Source organism: Paroedura picta, chromosome 9 (assembly GCF_049243985.1).
Source record: "Paroedura picta isolate Pp20150507F chromosome 9, Ppicta_v3.0, whole genome shotgun sequence".
Taxonomy (NCBI): Eukaryota; Metazoa; Chordata; class Lepidosauria; order Squamata; family Gekkonidae; genus Paroedura; species Paroedura picta.
The window spans coordinates 18,319,073-18,341,155 of record NC_135377.1 but is presented as its reverse complement, the minus strand read 5'-3'; the positions used below and the strand labels follow the sequence as shown (position 1 = coordinate 18,341,155).

Below are 22,083 nucleotides of genomic sequence, written 5' to 3'. Positions count from 1 at the left end.
GCTTTGTTTGCATTATATGGCTTTATGTATGCTTGAGAAAGTTTTTTTTAAAGCTTCCTCCTCCCTTATGATGAAGTCATCCGTTCAGTCGTGTCCAACCCTCGGCGATTCTATAGGAAAGTCTTCGCCATGCGTCCCTGTCTCCGACTGTTTCTTTAGTTGGTTCATGGTCATCCCTGTATCAGCTTTGAGCGTGTCGAGCCAGCGGATCCTTTGGCGACCACGTTTCCTTTTGCCGCTGACCATGCCGAGCATTAATGATTTTTCTAATGAGTTTGATCGCATGATGTGGCCAAAGTAAGTAAGCTTTAGCCATAATACCTTCCCTTTTAATGACATAGTTGGTTTGCTCCTCTCTAAAACTATCTGGTTGGTAACTTTGTCTGTCCATGGTATTCGCAACATTTGTGTCCAACACCATAATTCGAATGCATCTATTCTCCTCCGGTCTTAAAATAATATTATTTTGTATTCATGGAAGTTCTGCCAAGTACAGAGAAACCTTATAGAGACCCCCATTCATTGCTCTGCTGGTTGAGACATGGCCCCCTAGTTTGCTATAAGAGATATATAAAAGTAAGATGTATCTGAGGTACAAAGTTATATAGTAACAGAAATCCTAAATTGGTCCAGGATGTAGCGTCCTCCTGCTCCAGTGCACTAAGCTACTATATTATATAAACTTGTTTGCTTAATTTTTTTCCGGTTGTACTTTTAAAATATGTATATAATTCTAAAAAAATGTAATGTGACATTGATATATTAGTGAAAGCTCTGCATCCAAATTACCTTGATATTTTATACATTCTGGTAAAGTTTTCATTTGTTTTGGAAGACAAACATTACGTAGTTCTGTGGCACTTAAAGGGTAACAGATACATTGAATATAAACTTTCTTGAGCTAAATCCCACTTCAGTTGGAGGGTGAAGAGTATGACCTGCTCTTTGGTTGTCTGGTACAAGAAGGAAAGATGGAAATTGAAAACTCAATTTCTACTGTTTTACTTTATGACCTATATATACCTTCAGCATAAAATACAATGTTTGCATATTGCTTTTATGGTGCCTGAGAGATATATATTTTCAGTGTAAATGCCATATGCTTCCCCCCCAAACTATGTTTGCACCAACATCCCCTTTGTAGTGCGTTTCAAAAGAATTGGATGGACACACTCAAACTTTTCTGAAATTGTCTCCTTTCTGGCTACTATTAAAACAAATGTCTGTCATGTTCTGTAATCCTCCAAACAGGATCCTAGTTTCCTTTCTCTGTCCTTGTAAAGTTTCAGTAACTCTCTTCAAAGTCTCTTATCATTCCTTGTAGTCTTGAAGCCAGTCTCTCTCCTGTGTGAATGGTACATTCCTAACCAGTCACCTCTCAGCAGCTGTATACCTGCATCCTGCTGGCTTCAGCCACTTTCTGCCTCCTCTGTTGTTTCTGTGGTCTTGTGATGGGCAGTCTATGAAGACCCTTCCCTTTATGACTACTCAGAAGCAGCAGGCTCTTTTTATTTATTTCTATCCATATCCATTATACCACCTTTTCGGTTGCTGCTGTTTATCAGGTGCAGAGATGACTGTGTTTTGGTTGCCTACATATTGTATGTAATCTGGGTTCTTCAAAGGTATTACAGGGCTTTCCAATTGATTTCTTCGTGCATCCGATTAAAAAGACCAATATGGAGCATTCTGAAATTGGCCATTAATTACGTTCCTTGTCAAGCTAGATACTTGATTTTTCTTGATCCAGCTTGGTGACATTTGAGCAGGCATATACTTGGTGGTGAGAGAATCCTTGAATGAATGAAATGAATGAATGAATGAATGAGCTCCTAAATTACAGTATTTGTTGGCGTATAAGACTACTTTCCCCCCCTGAAAAATATGCCTCCAAGTGGGGGGGGGGTCGTCCTATATGCTGGGTGCACTTCAATTGGGATAGACATAGCTGCCCATAGTGGCCCATGGTACTGTAATGTAATGTAACAAACTCTATATTTTTAGTGGAAATGTTGGGGGGTCGTCTTATACGCCCAGTCGTCTTATACACCGGCAAATACGGTATGTGTACATGTTACTGCACTTTTATGCATATGCAGGAGCTAGGGTCCTCTTAGTAGGAAGAGAAAGGCAGGCAGATGGCTTGTGCTTATGTTACCTGATCCAAACATTAGAAACCTTTTGGCTCAAAAGAGGCAAAATACATACTTCTGTGGAGGCTTTTTGTTCATTTATCCACTGTAGCATTCATGGGGAAGTCAAACCTATCTTGAGTTGCACCCTAAAATCCCATATTGCATGCCAGCAGAAACTGGAAGGACATCTGAGGATAAACTCTGGCAACAGAATAGCTTTTTGCAATTCTTTCCACCAAAGTCTGGATATTGATGATGAGAGTAAATCCTGTTTTGAGTGTTTCTTTTGCTGGGACATCAAGCAAACACTCACATAGGTACTTTAAAGAAAATATTCCAAGAGCCTTGTCCTAAATAATTATTCAGTAATTAAGCATTAAGCTATTGACATCATCAGGATTTTTGTGCCATTTATATGATAGTAATCTGTAAATATTGATGTTCATTTTACTTTAGCAAAGGATTCATACATTATGCAATAGAAAATAGTAAACTTACATTAATGACTAGCATTTCATTAATGATAAAATAGTAAGGGGGAAAATCAAGTAATTGTCAAGGAAGTAGTAGAATATAAATATGAATTTCCAAGTTTGAGTACTTCTAGGTTCCTACTTCTGTAACTTTCATCCTTCTGGTAGTTTCTCCTTCCCCCAATCCCATATCCTTCAACATACAATCTTTGCAATGATCCCAAAATATTATTATAATGCATGGTGACATTTTGTAATATCGCGGTCTGTAGAGTTTTACACTCATTTTTAATAGCAATGTCATTTCTATAAAAATGTCCATCTTAGAAATCTAATTATTTTCAAAAGAATTTCTATTACTGTATAATACAGTGATGTTATATTGCCTGTGACAAGCAGGGCTGCAAGCTATTTTTTATGTTTCGGTATTATTATCGATGACTGACCATTATTATTACTACCATAATTTATTATTATAATATTTTGCACTTTAATTTTAACTCTACTCTATCCTATTAAGAGCAGTCTTTAAAAATGTCAGTATTTTAATAGTTCTCCTTTTGGATGCTGGGATTTTTACATATCCACAAAGTGTAAAGTGTGGGTGCTTTGCTATTTGAATAACTGGATGGTCCTTCATAGAACCACTTTTCCAGTCATACAATTTTGTGATCCCATTTTTATTCTTCAAGCTGTTGGTTGATGGTAAAATAGCATTCTCCAGTCCAGAACTTCTTTTATACTCAAGTGCATGCACCAGCATTTGCACAGGCTGTCCTGTGAAATTTGGTACAGGAAATAAAACCATATAGACCAGTGGTCCCCAACCTTTTTATCACCGGGGATCGGTCAACGCTTGACAGTTTTACTGAGACCTGGGGGGGGGGGGAGGTAGTCTTTTGCCAAGGAACGTTGCCATCACCTGAGCCCCTGCTCCACTTGCTTTCCCGCTGGCACCCCAGACTTCCCGCCGCCCGCTGGGATGCGCTGCGAGCAGCAGCTGCGCAGTGCCACGCCGAGGGGGAGCCCCAGCCATGGTGGCCACTGGAGAGCACCAAAGGTGAGACAGAGGCAGAGTGGCAGGGCAGCTCCCGAGGAGGACAAGGAGGAGCCATGGCCCGGTACCGACTGATCCCCGAACAGGTACTGGTCCCCGGACCAAGGGTTGGGGACCACTGACAATGGAATGTATGCTGGTACCAGGTTTTTCTTTTGAAATGCATAGAAATCCTCTTCTGTACGAAGGAGCTTTGTGTGCAAGTTGGAGTTTTAGAATTCAGAACAGAATGTAACTTTGGGGTGCAGCCCACCCAAACCACTCCTGTGCATTGCCCTTACATATGCACAGAGCTCTAGTTGCAACAGTGTTCTAGTAGAGTCTATCCTTGGGTTATAATTTGCAATCATTTTATTTATAGTTGGTTTTTGTAGAGTTGAAGAAAAGGAATATTAGAAAGTTATAGCAGGAAAATGTTGCTAGTTGTTATGGTGCTACAAGTGTTCTGTTTATTTTTACATCAAATAACTGACAAAAAGTTTAGAGAGTAGAACAACAGAATGATTGAAAAGCTGTTGCAATTGACTACAGAAAACAGATTAGACATTCAGTGAACTGTGTAATTTGATAAACTGGCTATTAAAAGGAGTACAATAAGTTGTCTGTAAATATATGAAGAATGTAAACAAGGATAGAGAAGTTATTTTATATGTTACAAAGCGAATTTGGGGGGAATGCAGTGAGCTTTTAGAAATAATGTCATAATAGTTTATCTGGATTTCAATAAAGCTTTTGATAAAGTTTCACATGATATTCTTGTTGATAAGTTGGTAAAATGTGGTATGGGTATGGATCCTAATTCTGTCAGGTGGATCGATAACTGATTGACAGATCATACTCAAAGGGTACTTGTAAATGATTCAGCATCCTCTTGGAGAAGAGTGACAAGTGGAGTGCCCCAGGGATATGTCCTGGGGACTGTGTTGTTCAACATGTTTATAAATTATTTGGATGAGGGATTAGAGGAGGTACTTATTAAATTTTTGGTTGATACTAAACTGGGAGAGGTAACAGACACAACAGAAGACTAAGAGGGGATCTGATAACCATCTTCTAGTATTTAAAAGGCTCATATAGAACAGTGGTCCCCAACCTTTTTATCACCAGGGACTCGTCAACGCTTGACAATTTTACTGTGGCCGGGGGGGGGGTAGTCTTTTGCCAAGGGATGTCACTGCAACCTGAGCCCCTGCTCCACTTGCTTTCCTGCCGGCACCCCTGACTTCCCGCAGCCTGCTGGGGGGCGCTGCCAGCAGCAGCTGCGCAGTGCCACACCAAGGGGGAGCCCCAGCCATGGCGGCCGCTGGAGAGCACAAAAGGTGAGACAGTGGCAGAGTGGCAGGGCAGCCCCAGAGGCAGCAGCTGGGGAGGAGGAAGAGGAGGAGGAGGAGCCGCGGCCCGGTACTGACTCATCCACGGACCGGTACTGGTCTCCGGACTGGGGGTTGGGGACCACTGATTTAGAGGATGGAGCAGAGTTGTTCTCTCTTTCCCTGAAGGAACGGACCAGAACCAGTGGGATGAAATTAATGCAAAATAAATTCTGTCTAAACATCTAGAAGAAGTTCCTGACAGAGTGGTTTCTCCATGGAACAGGCTTCCTTGGGAGGTGGTGGGTTCTCCATCTTTGGAAATTTTTTAACAGAGGCTGGATAGCCATCTGTCAGAGAGGCTGATTCTGTGAAGGTTCAAGGAAGTGGCAGGTTATAGTGTATGAGCGCTGGGTTGTGAGTATTCTGCATAGTGCAGGGGGTTGGATTAGATGACCCAGGAGATTCCTTCTAACTCTATGATTCTTTGATATGCAATAGATTAAGAATTGAGCAATAGTTCTAAACCAGTCTGTCCTCTCTAAGGGCCTTAGCTAAGTTCCGTGTCTGCTATATTGTGTAAGATCACTGAAATTGTGTTATTTAGATTGTTGTTGTGTTTATGTTATATATTAATTTGTTCTATGTATCCCCCCATGTTGTTTGTAAACAGCCATATGGAAGGGCGGTGTAGAAATCAAATAAATGAATGAATGAATGAATAAATAAACTTTTAAACATATACCAATGAAAAAAGTATGGCCAGGTTGCATAGTCTGGGGTACTGTAGCAGCCAGGCAGCCACCACTTCTAACAGGTCTGACAGGGCATCTGGATATGCATTGGGCAGCTAGTACATTAACCACTTGGCCAAGCTTTCGACTGAGTCCCATTTAAGCCCAACATATTCAAGGCCTGGGATTGATGGTGCAAAGAGTGTCCTGAAGGAGTAAATCTCTTGAACTAGTATTGCCACCTCTTGCCTCCAACCTGAAGTCTGTGACTGATGAAGGACAGAGAACCCATGAGGGGCAAGTTCTTTCAGGGCATAACAAAATGTTGGTCGCTATCAATGTGACTGCTCTCTGATAACGTCTGCCCCTGCCTCAAATGATCTCTCTGGTACCCAGAGGAGCTATGTGAGCAGAAACAGGAACTGAGATGGCTAGAGCGAGTTTGGATGAAGCTTCAAGAACATTTTATAGGGCACTTATAAAAGCCTATGAAATGGTGAAAATTACAGTTTCCATTGCATCCGCCCAGCACAATTGTTTAGGGAAGTAACTGCTCTTGAAGGATATCAAAATAATAGTCAATTGCAAGTATAGTCAAGCTGTGAACTATTTGCGATCTTTTTTGCAGATAAAACCTCGACACTCCGCCGCAGCCACACCCCAACTATTGATACAGTAAGCGAGCTAGAGGCCCCTTGGCTGCTTGCAGAAGGAACATTTAATGGCTTCAGGTGGCTCATGCTTACTGGATAGGTTGCTAACGTCAGTGAGACCAACCACATGCCCCTTGGATCCCTTCCTCTCATGGCTACTAAAAAGGCACTATGAGAGGATAGGAGGCCCCCTTCAGGAGATAATCAATGTCTCTCTCTCTCTACAGGGGAATTCTCAAGGGTGCTGAAGAAGGCAGTTATTCATTCTCTGCTGAAAAAAAATCTGGATCCACAGGACCTGAGCAGCTACTTCCCCGTCTCACATCTGGCATTCCTGGGAAAGGTGGTTGAATGGGCTGCTGCAGACCAGTTTACTAGCATATCTAAATGAATCTTCAGTCTTGGACCCATTCCAGTCTGGTTTCTGTCCTGATTTCTGTCCTGACAATGGGGTAGGGATGGCACTGGTCGCTCTCATGGATGACCTCCCATGACAGGTGGATTGGTGCTGGTCATGATGTTGGATCTCACGGAAGCATTCGACATAGCTGATCATGAACTTTTGGCTCACTGCCTTGCTGATGCAGGGATATGGAGGACAGCTCTACAATGGCTGATCTCCTTCCTCCAGCGTTGTGGACAGAGGGTTGCAATTGAGGAGAATCTATGCACCGCTGTCAACTCCCTTGTGGAGTGCCACAGGATGCGATTCTCTCCCCAACTTTATTTAATATCTTTATGCTCCCTCTTGCCCAGTTAGTCTGAGAGTTTGGACTGGGATGCCATCAATATGCTGATGACACCCAGCTCTACCTCCTGATGAATTGCTATGCAGACTCACCCCCAGAATCAACCCTTCAAAGACAGCGGTCATGTGGTTATGAAGGAAAGGACTAGATGATGAAACTAGCCTACCCTGGCTGGACAGTATTCAGCTTATAGCTGTCACGACCCTGGGGTGCAGTTCTGGTTCAGACCCTCAAAGACAAACACAGAGGAATCACAGGCATTTGGAAAAACCTAAGGTACAGGTATTCAGCATTACAGAGGCATTGTCAAAGACAGGGAAAAATACGGTGATCCCGTAATATCAAATGGGCCCCTCTATAAAAAAAACCCTCCCACTAAAACATCATTAAATGGAGATTGAGCTAATAATAATATCTAATCTGGTGCTGCCGCTAGTTATGGAATGTGGTTTAAATGGTTTTATGATGTTTTAATTTTTAACATACAATTGTTATTGCCCATTGTTGTACACCGCCCTGAGCCGGCTTGTCAGGAGAATGGCATATAAATAAAATTAATTAATTAAAATAAAATAAAATAAAAACACAGTGTCCAATGGAGGGGCCAATGCTGAGTGGTAGAATATCTGATTTGCATGCAGAAAGCCCAGGTTCAGTCACCAGTAATATGAAGGAATTTGGAGTTGCTGCTGTTCATGATTAGATAATATTGACATTGGGAGACCAAAGGTGTAATTCAGTATGAGGCAACTTCATGTGTTCATGTTTTTTCCTCATAGTTGTTAAAAAGCAACCATTGACTTTCTATGGGAGAAGTTAAACTACATGGCCCATTATGCACGGCCGCCGAAACGGCGATTTCGGGTCACGTGGAAAACGCGGAGGGGGAAGACGCGACGCATACCGGTTATGCACGGGGCGGGGCGCGACGGCGGCAAAACCCAGAGTAACCGATTATGCACGCGCCGATCCGGGCGCCGCTTCTGGTTGCGCCCCGCTCACCCGGAAGCTGCGCTTTCTTCCGCGTTTCACTGACGCGGCTTTTTCGGCGGCATGCACCGAAGCTGCAGCCGGTTGCAGCCGGCTCCGTGCGTTATCCGTGATTTTAGTCGCCGCCATTCCACCCCGAATGTGCGCTAAAACCCCCGTGCATAATGGGTCCATGAGATGACAATGTTGGGTTTGTATATCTTTCTGAAATAATGAAAAGACAGAAATTGTAGTGTTTGTGGTACTTGCTTTCTTTGATGTTAGACAGAAGGCCATGGCACAACTGTAGACTGTTTCATGGCTTAGAGGGGAATTGGTCTGTCTTAAGGAAATCTTAACACATTTTTACCTTGTCCTTTCTACAAAAAGTTCATGGTGGCATAGTGTTCATGGTTATCCAGTGAGCTTTATAGCTAAGCAGGAGAGCACTGCGGAAAGAAAAAAGAATTAAATTGTTGATGAATTGCCAATATACAAGAGAAGCCACCTGAACATCCTTTGTCAGTTTTTGGTTTTTGTCCTCTGAACCTCAATAGGGAGTCCAGAAAGAAAATTACTTGTGCTATGTTATTTAATTTGTAAATTGTTCCATCAAATTAACTTCATAAACAAACCATATGTTTTTTACTTCATTTCTACGGCCTGTATATATATGGTTTGATTAATAAACACACACACAAATGTGCCTTATTATGTCCTGTGTCTTTTTTGTGCCTTTGAGGGGTTAATGACAGTGGATGATGATAGTTCAGAGAAAAGAAAAGAGCGCCAGTTTAATTGGAACTTTTATAATCTGAATCTTTCATCTCAGGATAAATTATCATGTAAAGGGTATCTCAGGATAAATTATCATGTAAACAATAGCATGATCATTAACACTAGGTTAATGATCATAGGTGTGTGTAGAGTTCAGGCTGCAGTGCAAATGGATGATGGGGAAAAGTGTGAGTATAGAATGCTCAGGGATACTTGTCCAAGTAAACATATGTAGTAGTCTCTGTATAGCAAAACTAAAGTTGCTGTGCAATGCCTTGTAAACAAAACCTTGCAACCTAGTTTGAGGAGTGCTTTTAAAGAACTAATTGGTCCAATAAATATGTAATTTCATCTTTTCTGTGACTCATTTTGTGGGACAAATGCAGCTAAGAGCATTCTTATCTTATAATTGGAAACATTTGAGTTTTTTCCTACCATTATTATTATTATTATTTGTAATTGTTTCACTTGTTGAGAGAGAGAGATTCTATGTCTGTGATTTCTGAGGGAAGATTCAAATTTGTTGAAAATTTAAAATCTTACTGCAATCTTGTGATTTTGATTTAATTATATAAAATTCTCAATTCTTTGGAAAATTCTAAATTATGTGAGAACTGTTTTTGCAGGTATTGATCACCTTCCTCCAATATATTTTAAAACCTTGGAAAAAATAGTATTCTTAACTTTGTATAAATGCATGCAGTTTGCCAACTTTAACAATAATATCTTAAGCAGAGTTACTTGCTTCTAAATCCATTGAAATTTACTGATGTAGAAGGGTGTAACACTATGTAGGAGTGCACTGTAAACCTCTTAAAAATGCCTGAAGAAAAGAGCGGGTGTGCCACCATCAAAGAAACCTTCCCTTCCCACTAGTGATGAAGCCAGCTTTCCTGTTTCACGGACACCAGTTCCCCTGGGCCAGAGAATGTTGGAGAAAGTGCTGGGCTGGGCTGCTCCAGGTAGGGCAGGTAGCAGCATCAGGTGCTACAGTACAACTGGGAACTTCAAATGCTGAGGCAGGGGGTGGAGTTGATGAAATATCAGTGGGAAGGGAACTGGGGGAGTAATTAGATTAGGAAAGAGAAATAAAAAGAGAGAGAGGAAACAATCACGGAGTGGGTGAAGAGATGGAGAAGACCTACAAGAGAGGGAAAGAAAGAAAGAAAGAAAGAAAGAAAGAAAGAAAGAAAGAAAGAAAGAAAGAAAGAAAGAAAGAAAGAAAGAAAGAAAGAAAGAAAGAAAGAAAGAAAGAAAGAAAGAAAGAAAGAAAGAAAGAAAGAAAGAAAGAAAGAAAGAAAGAAAGAAAGAAAGAAAAGGACTGAAGGAGGTTAGAGAGTGAGAGAACCAACCGAGGCATGGGGAGGTGAGAAACACCCACAGCACTGTAGTGAAGTTCCTACCAGGCAGAGTAGGTAAGAGTTGGCCCACAGTGGAGGTGCCTTACTCTCCAGTGTGCCAAACCAGCCAACTGGAACGCCAGCACCCTGACAGCGACAGAATGGATTAGGTGCCATCTGATGTCCAGAACTTCACTCAACACTCCCCCTCTTCCTTTTTGGTGTATAACAGACAAGAACACTACATTGCATCAAAGCCACCTCCTGTTCAATACAGCCACAGTGGGTTGTATCTCAAGCATCACAGGCAGATTGTGAGTGGGTGAGCAGGAAGGATTTTGTCAGTGCTTCAGTTTAAAGCTGAATCTACTGATGAATCTCCCAAGGTTGCAATCGAACACATTATTCCCCCACTTGGATTTCATTTTGTGCTAGTAGGCCTTCTTCTAGAAAATCTATCTCATGGTTCCAGAATCCAAATCCCACTTGCTGGCACCATATTTTCCCCTAATCCAGAGTCTTTTCAGAGTGGAAACTTATAGCCACTTCAGGGTTTCCCAAAATTTACTCCCTAATGTGTTTGTCATGAAAGGAACATATTAAAGTGAATATATAATCAAAGATTCCTTAACATTGTTTAATGTAGTATTTAATTTTGAACTACTCTCTAACAGTTGAGTTGGTGGAAAAGTGGTTTAAGGATGCAGTTCCCTGCCGTTGTTTTAAAGCCAGCCAAAGTATCTAATAGACTAATGCCTGAGACTGCACTCCTAGACACATTTCATTTGGAATAAGCCACAAGAAATAAATTAAGACTTGCTCTTAAGAAGACCTATATTGGGATGTCGCCCCATGGCTACTGCCTGGTTGGTACGTGTCTGAAGCCATCAGGAATGCAGTGAGAAGTTGCAAAGATAGGGGTATACTTCCAACAGGTGCTACTGATGCACCATGGAATATCTTCACATCAATGTGGGGATGTGGATTGTTGTTTTGCTTTCTTTTTAGCTGCATTTTCAAAGTTCTCCTTGGTAATTTTTTATGTTAACAATGGCCCTAACTCAGTTGCTTTTCAACCTAATCTCCTTTTTGGCATTCACTTCTGGTTTGATTTACTCACATTAAATTGTATAATTTTTTCTAAGAGTTGGTCTGGCTTCTCGGATTTGCAGTTATCTTTGACTTTCTTTCAACATTAATTAATTCCTTTCCACCTGTTTCCTGTTACCTGCACTTCCACTCTTTCCTGTTCTTGCTCACTGGGCCTCACATTTCCTTCCGTATAAAACTTAAACTTTATCTTCTTTCTTGAATACCCTTCTCTCTCGGTTCTTCCCTGAATTCCAGACCAACAACTTAAAATAACCTCATATTATTTGAGCTGTTGGGGTGTGTTTGAATTTTGTGGTTTTAAATGATTTTTAAAATGGATGTAGTATCTGTGAAGTTGGATCAGTATGGTTTCTACCCTGACCTGCCAAATAGGTCCTGAGTGACTTCTGAAAGCACTAATTCCAAATCAGGCTTTAGATAAACAGGAAAATATTAGTAACTTTTATTAACTTGAAAGGAATAGGGTTGTTCCAGAAAAAGAATGACATGTATAGCATTTTTTTGGCTCACAAAGTTAAAACTACAGTTAACAAGGTAGGAATCCAGATAATAGCTATCGGCCAAGTGTTAATTCTTGGGTGAATCTCTGGGCCTTCTCTAACCTTAGGAGTCTCACAATTGAAGTCTGAGTTCCTTTTGGAAATTCCAATAACTTAGCCTGCTACTCCTGAAATTCAGATTCCTCCCCTTAAACCAACTTTTTTTTTGATAAAGCACAGTTTTTATATGATAGATGATGCAGCTCACAGCCCTTGATAGATGCCAGCTGACACTGGTGTCTTCTGTCAGGATCCTGGATATGATTCTGGATGTTTCCCTCTCAGTGGAGGCCCAGAACACGAATGTTGGCCACTTGGCATTTTCACACCTGTTTCAGGCATGGCAATTTGTGCCCTATCTCTTAGCAGCAAACCTATCCAGGGCGATCTATTCAACGGTTACCTCTAGATTAGACTTCTGCAGTAAACCACCCCTTTTGGCACATATGTCTCAAGGTGGTGTACAACATTATAATACTATAGTAGTACAATAAAACAGTAATTAAACTTGCTTAAAACTATTCCAGAACAGCTTGATTCCCAGGCTATCAGAACTACTACCACCACAGCAAAGATGGAATTCAGGGCGTGGCCTGCTTGATTAGTGGAGTCAGTAGCAAGTTGCGAGAGCCTCAGTGTCACTATGACTGACCCTAGTTCTGGGCCATGTCCTGAGGTAGGCTTGTCCGCATTAATGTAGAAGTCCCCCAAAATAATCATTTTAGGGTACTGTAGTGCCCAGAAAGCTACCATCTCTAGGAGGGACAAGTTCTTTTAAGGTGAGGGGGACTTCTGTTGTCCAGGTTTTGGTAAATGCAGGCCAGGTCTAACACATGCTCTTCAAAGTATGCTTTCAGAGTAGCAGATTTCTTGTTGATCAATCTGGCATTGCACAACATCAGTATTGGAGGCAGGATAATATCCTTGACCTCATTCCTTGCTTCTCTGGGGATGGAATAAAGGTTAGAAAGGGTGTGAGTATGTCCATATCTCCAATTCTTTCTTTTGTCCAGTCTTCTCCCACCCCTATTTTTTCCAAACCCTGAATTACTGTGATCCCTGACCCTATTCCGCGTTCCTCAACCTCCCTCTCACACTCCCTTATTCCTATCTCCATTATTAGTTTTGCCGATATCTTTTAGTCTTAATAATTTTAACCATGTAATTGGGGTATTTAAGGGGTTTTATTGCATTTTATTCTTTTATTGTGTAAACCGCCGTGAGCCCAAATGGGAACGGCGGTATATAAATTCAAGTATTAAATACATTTAAAAAATCAGCCATTCCCACTTCCAGTACTATATCTTATATGATATCCTCAATCTTCTCAGTTCTTCTCAGTTCTTCCAACTCACTGCCCTTCACTTCAACATACACTCTTACAGTATCTGAGCTCTCTCCTCATCCATCATTTCTCCTACTTCTTCCCACTACTAACTCCTTCCCCCAGCAGCTTCAACTTACTCTCTCCCCCGGATAATAGTTTAACTAATTTAATAACAACAGCAACAAGAAAACCGTTTTTTAGCCAGTCACTTGATCCTTGCCACATTCGCTGGAGGACTCTTAGTGCTGGGCAGATTTGTGGTAGATATATTTCCACATTTGGGGCAGTTTAGTTCGGAAACACAAAGTGCTGCAGGAAACCCCTCTCTTACAGCACTGGAATAGGCAGGTGTAAACAGGGATTGCAGATCTCTGAGCCCTCATTGATCTTAAGGAATCAAGTAGTATTTATTGTGACTGGTAGGTAAGGGGACCCCAGGTATAGGCATCCATCCTTATGTAATAGAAATTTCCACAATAGACTTACCAGGGTCTTGAGTATAGGGTATCAACGTTGATGTGAATTCTACTCGACTTTGGCAGTCACAAAATGATGACTGCACTGCTCTAACAAGGGGAGATTTCCAATGTTGCAGTCTCATCTGTGCAGTCTCCTCAGAGCAGTTGGCAGGTTTAAACTTCCTGGTGGTGAGTGCAGCAGGGGAGCTATAAACCGTTGCTGGTTCCCGCTTGCTGCAGTCGGCAACTACCAGGATTTCTTGCTGGGTATAATATCCTAATTGCAGCACAGCTATAATAATGGTGGCCACAACAAGTAATTGTTGTGGAATGGGGAGAGGAATGGGAAGGCGACTGTAAGCCGCTTTGAGCCTCCTTACAAATATAGGGAATAGTTGATGGACAGAAGGGGGCAGGACACTGGCTGAACAATATTGATGATGACACATAGGGACACTTGGTAAACAATATTGAGGGTGCTTTTAGGTCCCATGGACCTCGACACCATGTGATTTGTTTTCATATTATAATTGGCTTCGATATTTATTTATTTTTTAATTTATATCCCGCCTCTCCCAACAATTAACATAGGTCGGGATCCCCAGATCATAACTCCAGGTACCCCCATGGCCTCAACCAAATGCCTGGCAGAAGAGCTCCATCTTACCTGCCCTGTGGAACCTTGATACTTCCGATAGGGCCCTTAGCTCTTCTGGGAGCTCATTCCAACAGGTTGGGGCCAGAACAAAAAAGGCCCTTAGCCTGGTTGAGGCCAGTTGGATATCAACAGCCATGGTGAAGAAACCAGCAGGCATACTGAAGAAACCTGTGCTGAGCCACTTTAAGAGCCATTAGTAGGCTGAAAGGTGGGCTATGAAACCAGCAATGCATGCAAAACACATGTACATGTAAAATCTTTCTAAAGCTTGTAGTGATTGAGTTTCTGTGAAAGCAGTCCCTTTGATATAACATGTGGGGGCAAAGGAAATTTTTATCTAGGGTCCCATGATGGCTCTCAGTAACTCTGTCTAACTCATATGTGTGCTCTTTTTATCTCTTCCAATTTCATGGTTGCCAGCTTTCTTACCTTCTTTCCAGATGCAACCTGCCTTTCTTTTTCCTCTTTCCCCATCTTCATTTTGGACAAATATACTTCTATAAAAAATAATGCTTTCTCTGCAAAATATTTGATATGAAAAAGCTATTTTGGAACTATGGAAATGATTAGATGTAATAAAGAAAATTAGGGATAAGATCCCCAAGGATTCTTGCAACATTATAACCATATTTCAGAACTATATCTGCTTCTATTTTAACTAGTATAAATTGCTGTAAGAGCCTGGGCTAAGCTGTAAGGGGGAGAAAAGCTAATGAAAGGAAGTTTTATCAAGACCTCTTGATATTATTCAAGAGATACAAGTATTGAAAGTTAAGTTCTAAACTACTTAAACACTGAAAGGCTTTTGAGAAGTTTATACACAAGTCCAGTTAATTCTGTAAAGCACCAATGTGCCAAAAGATTGAGCAAGGATGAATGCTAATCCACTTTCATAAAATCAAAGGTTCATTTTTTTACTGTAAAGAAATAATTTGAATAAAATTTGACCCTTTCTTCAATAGTCTGTGGGTCAAATTGAACCCACCATTAAAATTCTCTAATATCTTTCTTGTATTAGCATTTCAAACCTCAATTTAAATATTCACAGAGCTCTTTTTAATAAACTTAACAAAAATCAGGTAATTTCCTTCAACTTTCTTGATTGAAGGAAGGCAGTGGGTAGAGATATAAAAAAGATGTACAGCTACGAGCAAAACCTGAAATCAATTATATATAAAAATAACATAACACATGGAATGAAATTAATCAAAAGGAAAATTTTTCTACTATATATTTCTCTGGTCTGCTACCTGCAGGCAAGGAACCTAAATGAAAAAAAAATCAACATTCTTCTCTCAGATAAGAGAAAAATTAATAAAAATGTTTCTCTCGTACAGATCCCCTGATGCAACTCATGTTAAAAGTGAGTGGCTCTAGGAAGAACTTGCTTTTTAAAAATAGCTTCCATTTTTCTTGGCTGTAGTAAAATACTTCTTCCTTGCTGTTAAACCCAAATACACTGAGTTTGTTGAATGTGGAATACCCCCAACAAACTCTTGTTAAAGTGCTGTAAAGAAACCTGTAAAGATTTCCTCTTGACCCAATTCAGAATGGGCCAAGAAAAATAATTTAATCTCAAAATCCCTCAGCAAGAAATAATTCTTTCTAACATTTAAATTCCCTTGGGCTCCCATGCAATCCTAATTGGGCACACAGTTCTCCTTATCAAAATGCCTGGTTTTGGCCCACCAGTGGCGCCACTTTCAAATTCTGAATACTGCTACAAGACCCTGCCATGTGGCTTCATTGCTGTGACTAGGGATAGGTCAGAATAGGTGCACAGGAATTGAATGGGGGAAGGGGCTTTCCAATTGTTTATCCCTACTCTGTGAATCCTCATGGATCCCCAGCTTGCTGCTTATATATATACTTATATGAATAATATTTAGTCTGCAGTTTAGCAGGTTGTAGTGGAATCCTCTTTCAGTGGAAGTCAGCACAAGGTCTGCAATTTATTCTTTAAATAGAGTGTGTTTTGTCATTGATCTTATTCTACAGTTATTGTATAGTTTAAAACCAGTGAGCACTTCTTTGCAAAATTAAGTATCATTGTAGAGACCCAATTTTTTCCTGTCAAACAAGTCTTTTTTTTTTTAGACGATTATTGGACCCTTTAGTAAACAGTTTCCTTAGCCCACATTTTTATATGATATTGTATAGATATTATTTTGGTACAGTATTGTTGGTTCTTTTAAAGGCCCTCTTGAGGATGCTGTTGAGGATGAAGAGGAAGAGTGTCTATCTGAAGAAAATGACATTATCTCCAAAGAAGATTTTCCTCTTGGGGGAACCTTTTCTGCAGAGTTTGAGCCTGGGAATCTGAGTTGTGAAGAAGTGGAATACTTTTGTAATAAAGGTAATACATTGTGTGATTCAAACCTGCTTTTAATGCCCACTTGTAATGCAGTGTTTTCAGGAGCTAAGTATGTGGTGTGTGAATCTTTCTTTTTATAGGTTGCGAATTTAGGATTAAAGAGAAGTTCTTCCCAGCGATCAGTAAAACCAGTATCAGCTTTTGTTTTGAATTAGTTCAGAGAAATATTCTTTCACTCAAAAATGGAGCTCACAAGAAGCATTTGTTGGCAGTCTCTCATTTGGCCTTAGTAATTTCTCATAAAAATTGCCCATCTGAAATCCACATTCTTACCTTCCATATGCAAACATCTGCACAGAAAATTCAGTATGCTAGTTCTTATCCGAAAGGTACCTGAATGCACAGTACCTAAATACACAGTAATCCTTGCTGTATATGTGTCAGTAGCCAGGGATTTTCTGAAAGGAAATGGAATGATGTGAACTTGGACATGCCCACAATGCAGTTTGTAATATGTAATTTGATTGTGATGGTGCAAGACTAGTAGTAGAACAGCAGGATCATGAATTATAATTCTTTTCTAAAAGTAAGAGTTTGTAGTTCTTTGTTAGAATACCTGAGTAATTCCCAGTAAGTATTTCCAGTGGGATTCCTTCATTGCTATGTTTTTTTTTACAAGCAAAGACTATTTATTACACAATTGTAACACATTACTTATGGGGCAGGAATAAGCTCTACTATATAGTAAAGCTTTTAAGGAATAGCTGTGAGTACAGGAAGAGAGAAAATGGGCTTGGATCTGTAGTTCTATAGATTTTATTATCAACTTTATTGACAGGTTCCTCAGGTCTTAGCACATCATAGTCTGGGGACAGTGGGTGTGGCTTACACCCTAATAGGTGCCAGTGCCTTCCCAAACCCACCTGTTGGGTTAACGGAGGACAGAGGGTAGGTATTAAGTCTGGAAGCAACAAAAACTGCTGTTCTTGTTCAGTGGGAGAAGTCCTCCACACTAGTTAGGTGATACCTCCTTTTACTCTAGGCAGGGTTCTGCAGACTGTTTTGTGGGTCTTCCTGGGAAAAGTGAGAGTGTCCTTCCAGTGTGAATACTCTTGCTTCTCCAAGCAGAATATTAGAGCTAAACTCCACTTACCTTGGGGGGGGGGAAGAGAGAAGAGAAATTAATTGGTGTTCAAGCCAGCTGTAATGGAGGAATCTTCAAAAAAAGGACCAACTGAAAGAGAAACTCTAGTGTCTGAGGTTTCAGACAAGGGAGTGGGATCTTCAGAATTAGAGGATATTTCTGGGCCTACTGGGAGATCTAGATGGTCCTGGGCCAGTTCCCTCCCCAGGCCTTCAATGACTAGGATGACAGTGGCTAGAGCCTCACCCCTACCTGATCAAGAATTGTCAGATAGGCTGGAGGTGGCTGGGGAACTGATGCACTGCAGGGAGAAGGAGACAGTGGGCATGATTTTCAAGAAAGTAGTTATTTATTTTCATGGATGAACCCTTCCCCCAGAACTCACATTCTCCATGGCCCCATACATCAGCCATAGATCAGAGGAACAATTTAATCAACTGGGAACTGTTTTGAAGAGGACAGAACTAAGTTCCAGAGGTTTGGAAAGGTCTAGGAGACATTCCAGATGGAATTCCTCTCTTTTTCCCACATCTGCTTCTTTTCTTCCTCAGAGAAGGCTTTAGAAAGGCAACATCACATCAGTAAGGAAAACCCTTGCAAAAGACCTTGGACAGAAAGACAGGATTTACTTTCTGCAGGTTCCCCAAAAAAGCTTTCAAGAAAAATTCAATAAAAAAGAAAAGTTCTAAAATCCCGAGTCAGAGAGAGAGAGAGAGAGAAGAGGGACTGTTTGTCATTTTATCAGTGGACATTATGTCGGATAAGATGAAGGGGAATTGTTGTTCACTAGAGCTGTTGTTTGGGCAGGCAAACTTTTACAAGAGAATCTTTTTCCAGACCCTCTGACACTCAAGAGATCTTTGCTAAAATTTTAGCATGCAGCCATGTGCTTCAGACGTTTTTCAAGATGATATCCAATTCTGTGCCAGTGTCTGGGCAGCAAATGTGGTGGTAAGGAGAAATTTATGACTCAAACATTGGGAGGTGGACTCACTGTCTAAGTCCAATCTTTCTGTTGAATTTTTTTAAGGAAGACTTCTGTTCAGAGAAAGAGTGTTTGATAAGGTGGAAACAAAAAAGAAAAAAGCAATGCCTTCAGCAAGCAAGCAAGCAAAAAAAAAAAAGAATATAAAGAAAAGTCTTTTGAATCCTTTCAGGATTACAGAATGTCCTCTAGGGTCAGAGACAATAGCAATATGAAAAGTGATTATTTCTTAGGTTACCACACAAAGTTTCGGTGTAGACGCTTCACCGCTAACAAACAACAAGATAGGACCAACCTAGACCCATTATGCACGGGGGTTTTAGCGCACATTTGGGGTGGAATGGCGGCGACTAAAATCACCGATAACGCACGGAGCCGGCTGCAACCGGCCGCAGCTTCGGTGCATGCCGCCGAAAAAGCCGCGTCAGTGAAACGCGGAAGAAAGCGCAGCTTCCGGGTGACGGGCGCAACCAGAAGCGGTGCCCGGATCGCCGCGTGCATAATTGGTTACTCTGGGTTTTGCCGCCGTTGTGCCCCGTCCCGTGCATAACCGGTGTGCGTCGCGTCTTCCCCCTCCGCGTTTTCCATGTGACCCGAAATCGCCGTTTCGGCGGCCGTGCATAATGGGCTCTAGGGAAGAAATCCTTAGCCTGACTCAGTGATTGGAGATTGTCCACAGGACCTTGCACAGGACTGAAGGATGACTACATCACTTAGTGTTCTTCATAATTATTGAATAACAGTTTAATAGTCACCAGCCATTTTCTTAGTTGGTAACTAAGGTGACATTTGAAATGGTAGCAACCATTCTGTTTCCCAGGATGCATCCATCCTTTTTTAAAATGATGTTATAATAATACTGTTTATGTTCCCTTTGGGGAGAAAGGCAGGGTGTAAATTAAGCAAATACAATGAAAATAAATGGTGACAGTCTTCTAGAAGTGTCAGTCTTAGGCAGGATTCCCAACCAGGGATCTACAGACTACCAGGAGTCTGTGGGAGCTCTGGAGGAAATCTATGGCATTTACCCTCCTGCCCTTATGGACTCAGCCACAAGCTGGGGAACTAGCCCATTGCTCCCCCTCCCAAGCATGAGTGAGTTCTCTTGTGGGTTTTGCTCCTGGGAAGGTGTGGAGCCTGCACACCTAACTACCACCTTAAACGGCATCCTGTCTCTCCCCTCAGTCTTCCTTGACCCTGTTTGTTAACATGGGTAATGATGTCACTTTTGGTGACATGTAATTTTGGGGAGTGGGGTGGGAAGGAGGCATGGTCAGCTGACATCACTTCTGGAGCTCCTCAAAGCCTGAAAAATTATTTCATGGGCTCCTCCATGGTCAAAAGCTTGAAAAAGCCTGGTCTAGTGTCTTTTGAAACTATAACACAGGGGATCTTATTGCAGTTAAGAGTTGTGAAAGAGATTTTGGGATTGGATATCCTCACTGAGCCTTCTGCATTTCTCTTGAAAATTAATTTCTCTAGATTTTCTCCAGATTTTCTTAATCATACTGGAGTATTTTTTAACCAAATATCAACCAATGGGCAGATTCTGTTTTACTTAAGTTTTCTGACTAGTAAAACTTAATGGGGAAGGTTAAAGTGGGATATGTTTTCAAGATGGGTATGGGCTTGGAGAGGGACCTTGAGATATAGCTTCCTGTCCTGGTCTGCTGCCATTGCTGAAAGGCCCTAACAAATACTTATTAAAGCCTCTAATGAAATATTTTCTGTTCTCCCAAAGCACTTGGGAGCAGGATTGACATAAGGCTACTATACAATAATCACTTTTGAGTTCAATAGAGAGACCTTTACAGACATTTTTCTTTTAACCAGATTAAGAAGCTCAGCTCTTTAAACTTCTTGCATATAGCAGTGACATTTCCGAGTATGCTTGGACCAAGGAGTTCAAAGTGAAGGAATAATAAAAAAAAACCCTGAAAAGCCAATATGACTTTGTTTTTTACCTTGCTGGAGGAGCTGTTTGTGCAAATCGTCTATAAGCTTATTGACCTGCATCTTTGACTCCTTGTTTTCTCTGGATTTGGCTGGAGTGTAGACACTGATAGAGCACTGATAGAGGTGATTGAACAGCCCCCAGGTTTGCATGGCATCAGGCCCCACAACCCCCCCAGGACTGACATTATCTTTCTCTGACAATACTTCATGTTTCCTCAAGCTTACACTTCATTAATTTTATTATTTATTTTCAGCTCTTTCTAGAGCCTTATTTAGTTCCCGGTCGCAAAGAAAGTGAAGGGCACACACTAATTCTTAATAAGCTGTATCAATTCAGTTACATATTTTATATTACTATATGCTTCCTTTGTGTAATATGATAAATAAATACACTAATTCCTTTTTTGGGAACCATATCTTGTTTTCTTAATGGAGGAGGAAAAGGAAAGGTGCAATAAAACTGTTTTCAACTTCTAATTCATTCAAGTAGGTTTGTTTTGCAAGTATGTTTAAGTTATATCTAGTTTGTTATACAAAGAACTGATGAAAAGAAATAGTTGTGCATAAATAAAAGCAATAAATGTGCATCCATAGGGTATACTTTCTATTGTATTTTCCATTGCATGTTGCCCTACTCTTTAAAAAGTAGCTTGCCTGTTCATGAGCAGTAGATGTTAAAGACAAAAATAGACCTTCGAAGAATCATCTGTTTGTATGAGTATTCCTTCATTTTGCTTATCAATTTTGGCTGTAACTGGGAGAGATGTATTTTACTGAAGCTAGTGTGTAGAATCATAGAGTTGGAAGGGGCCATTCAGGCCATCTATGTAGGATCAGCCAAAAACATCCAGGATAAGTATCTGTGCAGCTGCTATTTGAAGACTGCCAGTGAGGGGAAGTTCACTACCTCCTTAGATGGTAGATTCCACTGCTGAACTACTCTGTGAATTTTTTTCCTCTAATATATAGCCAATATCATTCTACACGTAGTTTAAACCCAATACTGCAAGTCGTCTGCTGCCAACAGGAACCTTTCCCTGCTTTCCCTTAGGATCTTTTACGCACTGGAGGTTTCATGCCGGGCTGCAGGCTGGAGTTTTAGCCGTGGCAGGTTGCCCCACCTCTTCCTGCACCCACACGGGGGAACATTTGGCCCGGTGTGCCTCATCCGCCCCTGATTGTGCTCCTGCACGGGAGCTGGGACAGTGAAGTTCCCAGTGCGTAAATGGCCTAAGTGACAATCTTTCAAATACTTAAGGACAGTAATCATTTCCCATCACAACCTCTTCTCCAGGCTGAACATTCCCAAGTAACTCAACCTTTCCTCATAGGACTGAAAGTCCAGTTTACAGTCATCCAATTTACCCCTCAGAACATCATGAGAAACCTTGT

The 22,083-nt window shown here is 41.0% G+C and overlaps 1 protein-coding gene across 2 annotated transcripts in view; it reads left to right on the top strand.

Annotated features, from left to right (window-relative positions):
• The window catches only part of ZFPM2 (zinc finger protein, FOG family member 2), a 363,363-nt gene that overhangs the window by 56,913 nt on the left and 284,367 nt on the right, over window positions 1-22,083 (top strand). Inside the window, exon 2 of one of the 2 annotated variants that reach the window (XM_077351675.1) lies at window positions 16,490-16,648. The exons of the other annotated variant lie outside the window; for it this stretch is intronic. Within the exon in view, the coding sequence (XP_077207790.1) occupies window positions 16,490-16,648 (159 nt within the window). The remainder of the gene's footprint in view (window positions 1-16,489; window positions 16,649-22,083) is intronic. 2 annotated transcript variants of the gene reach the window in all.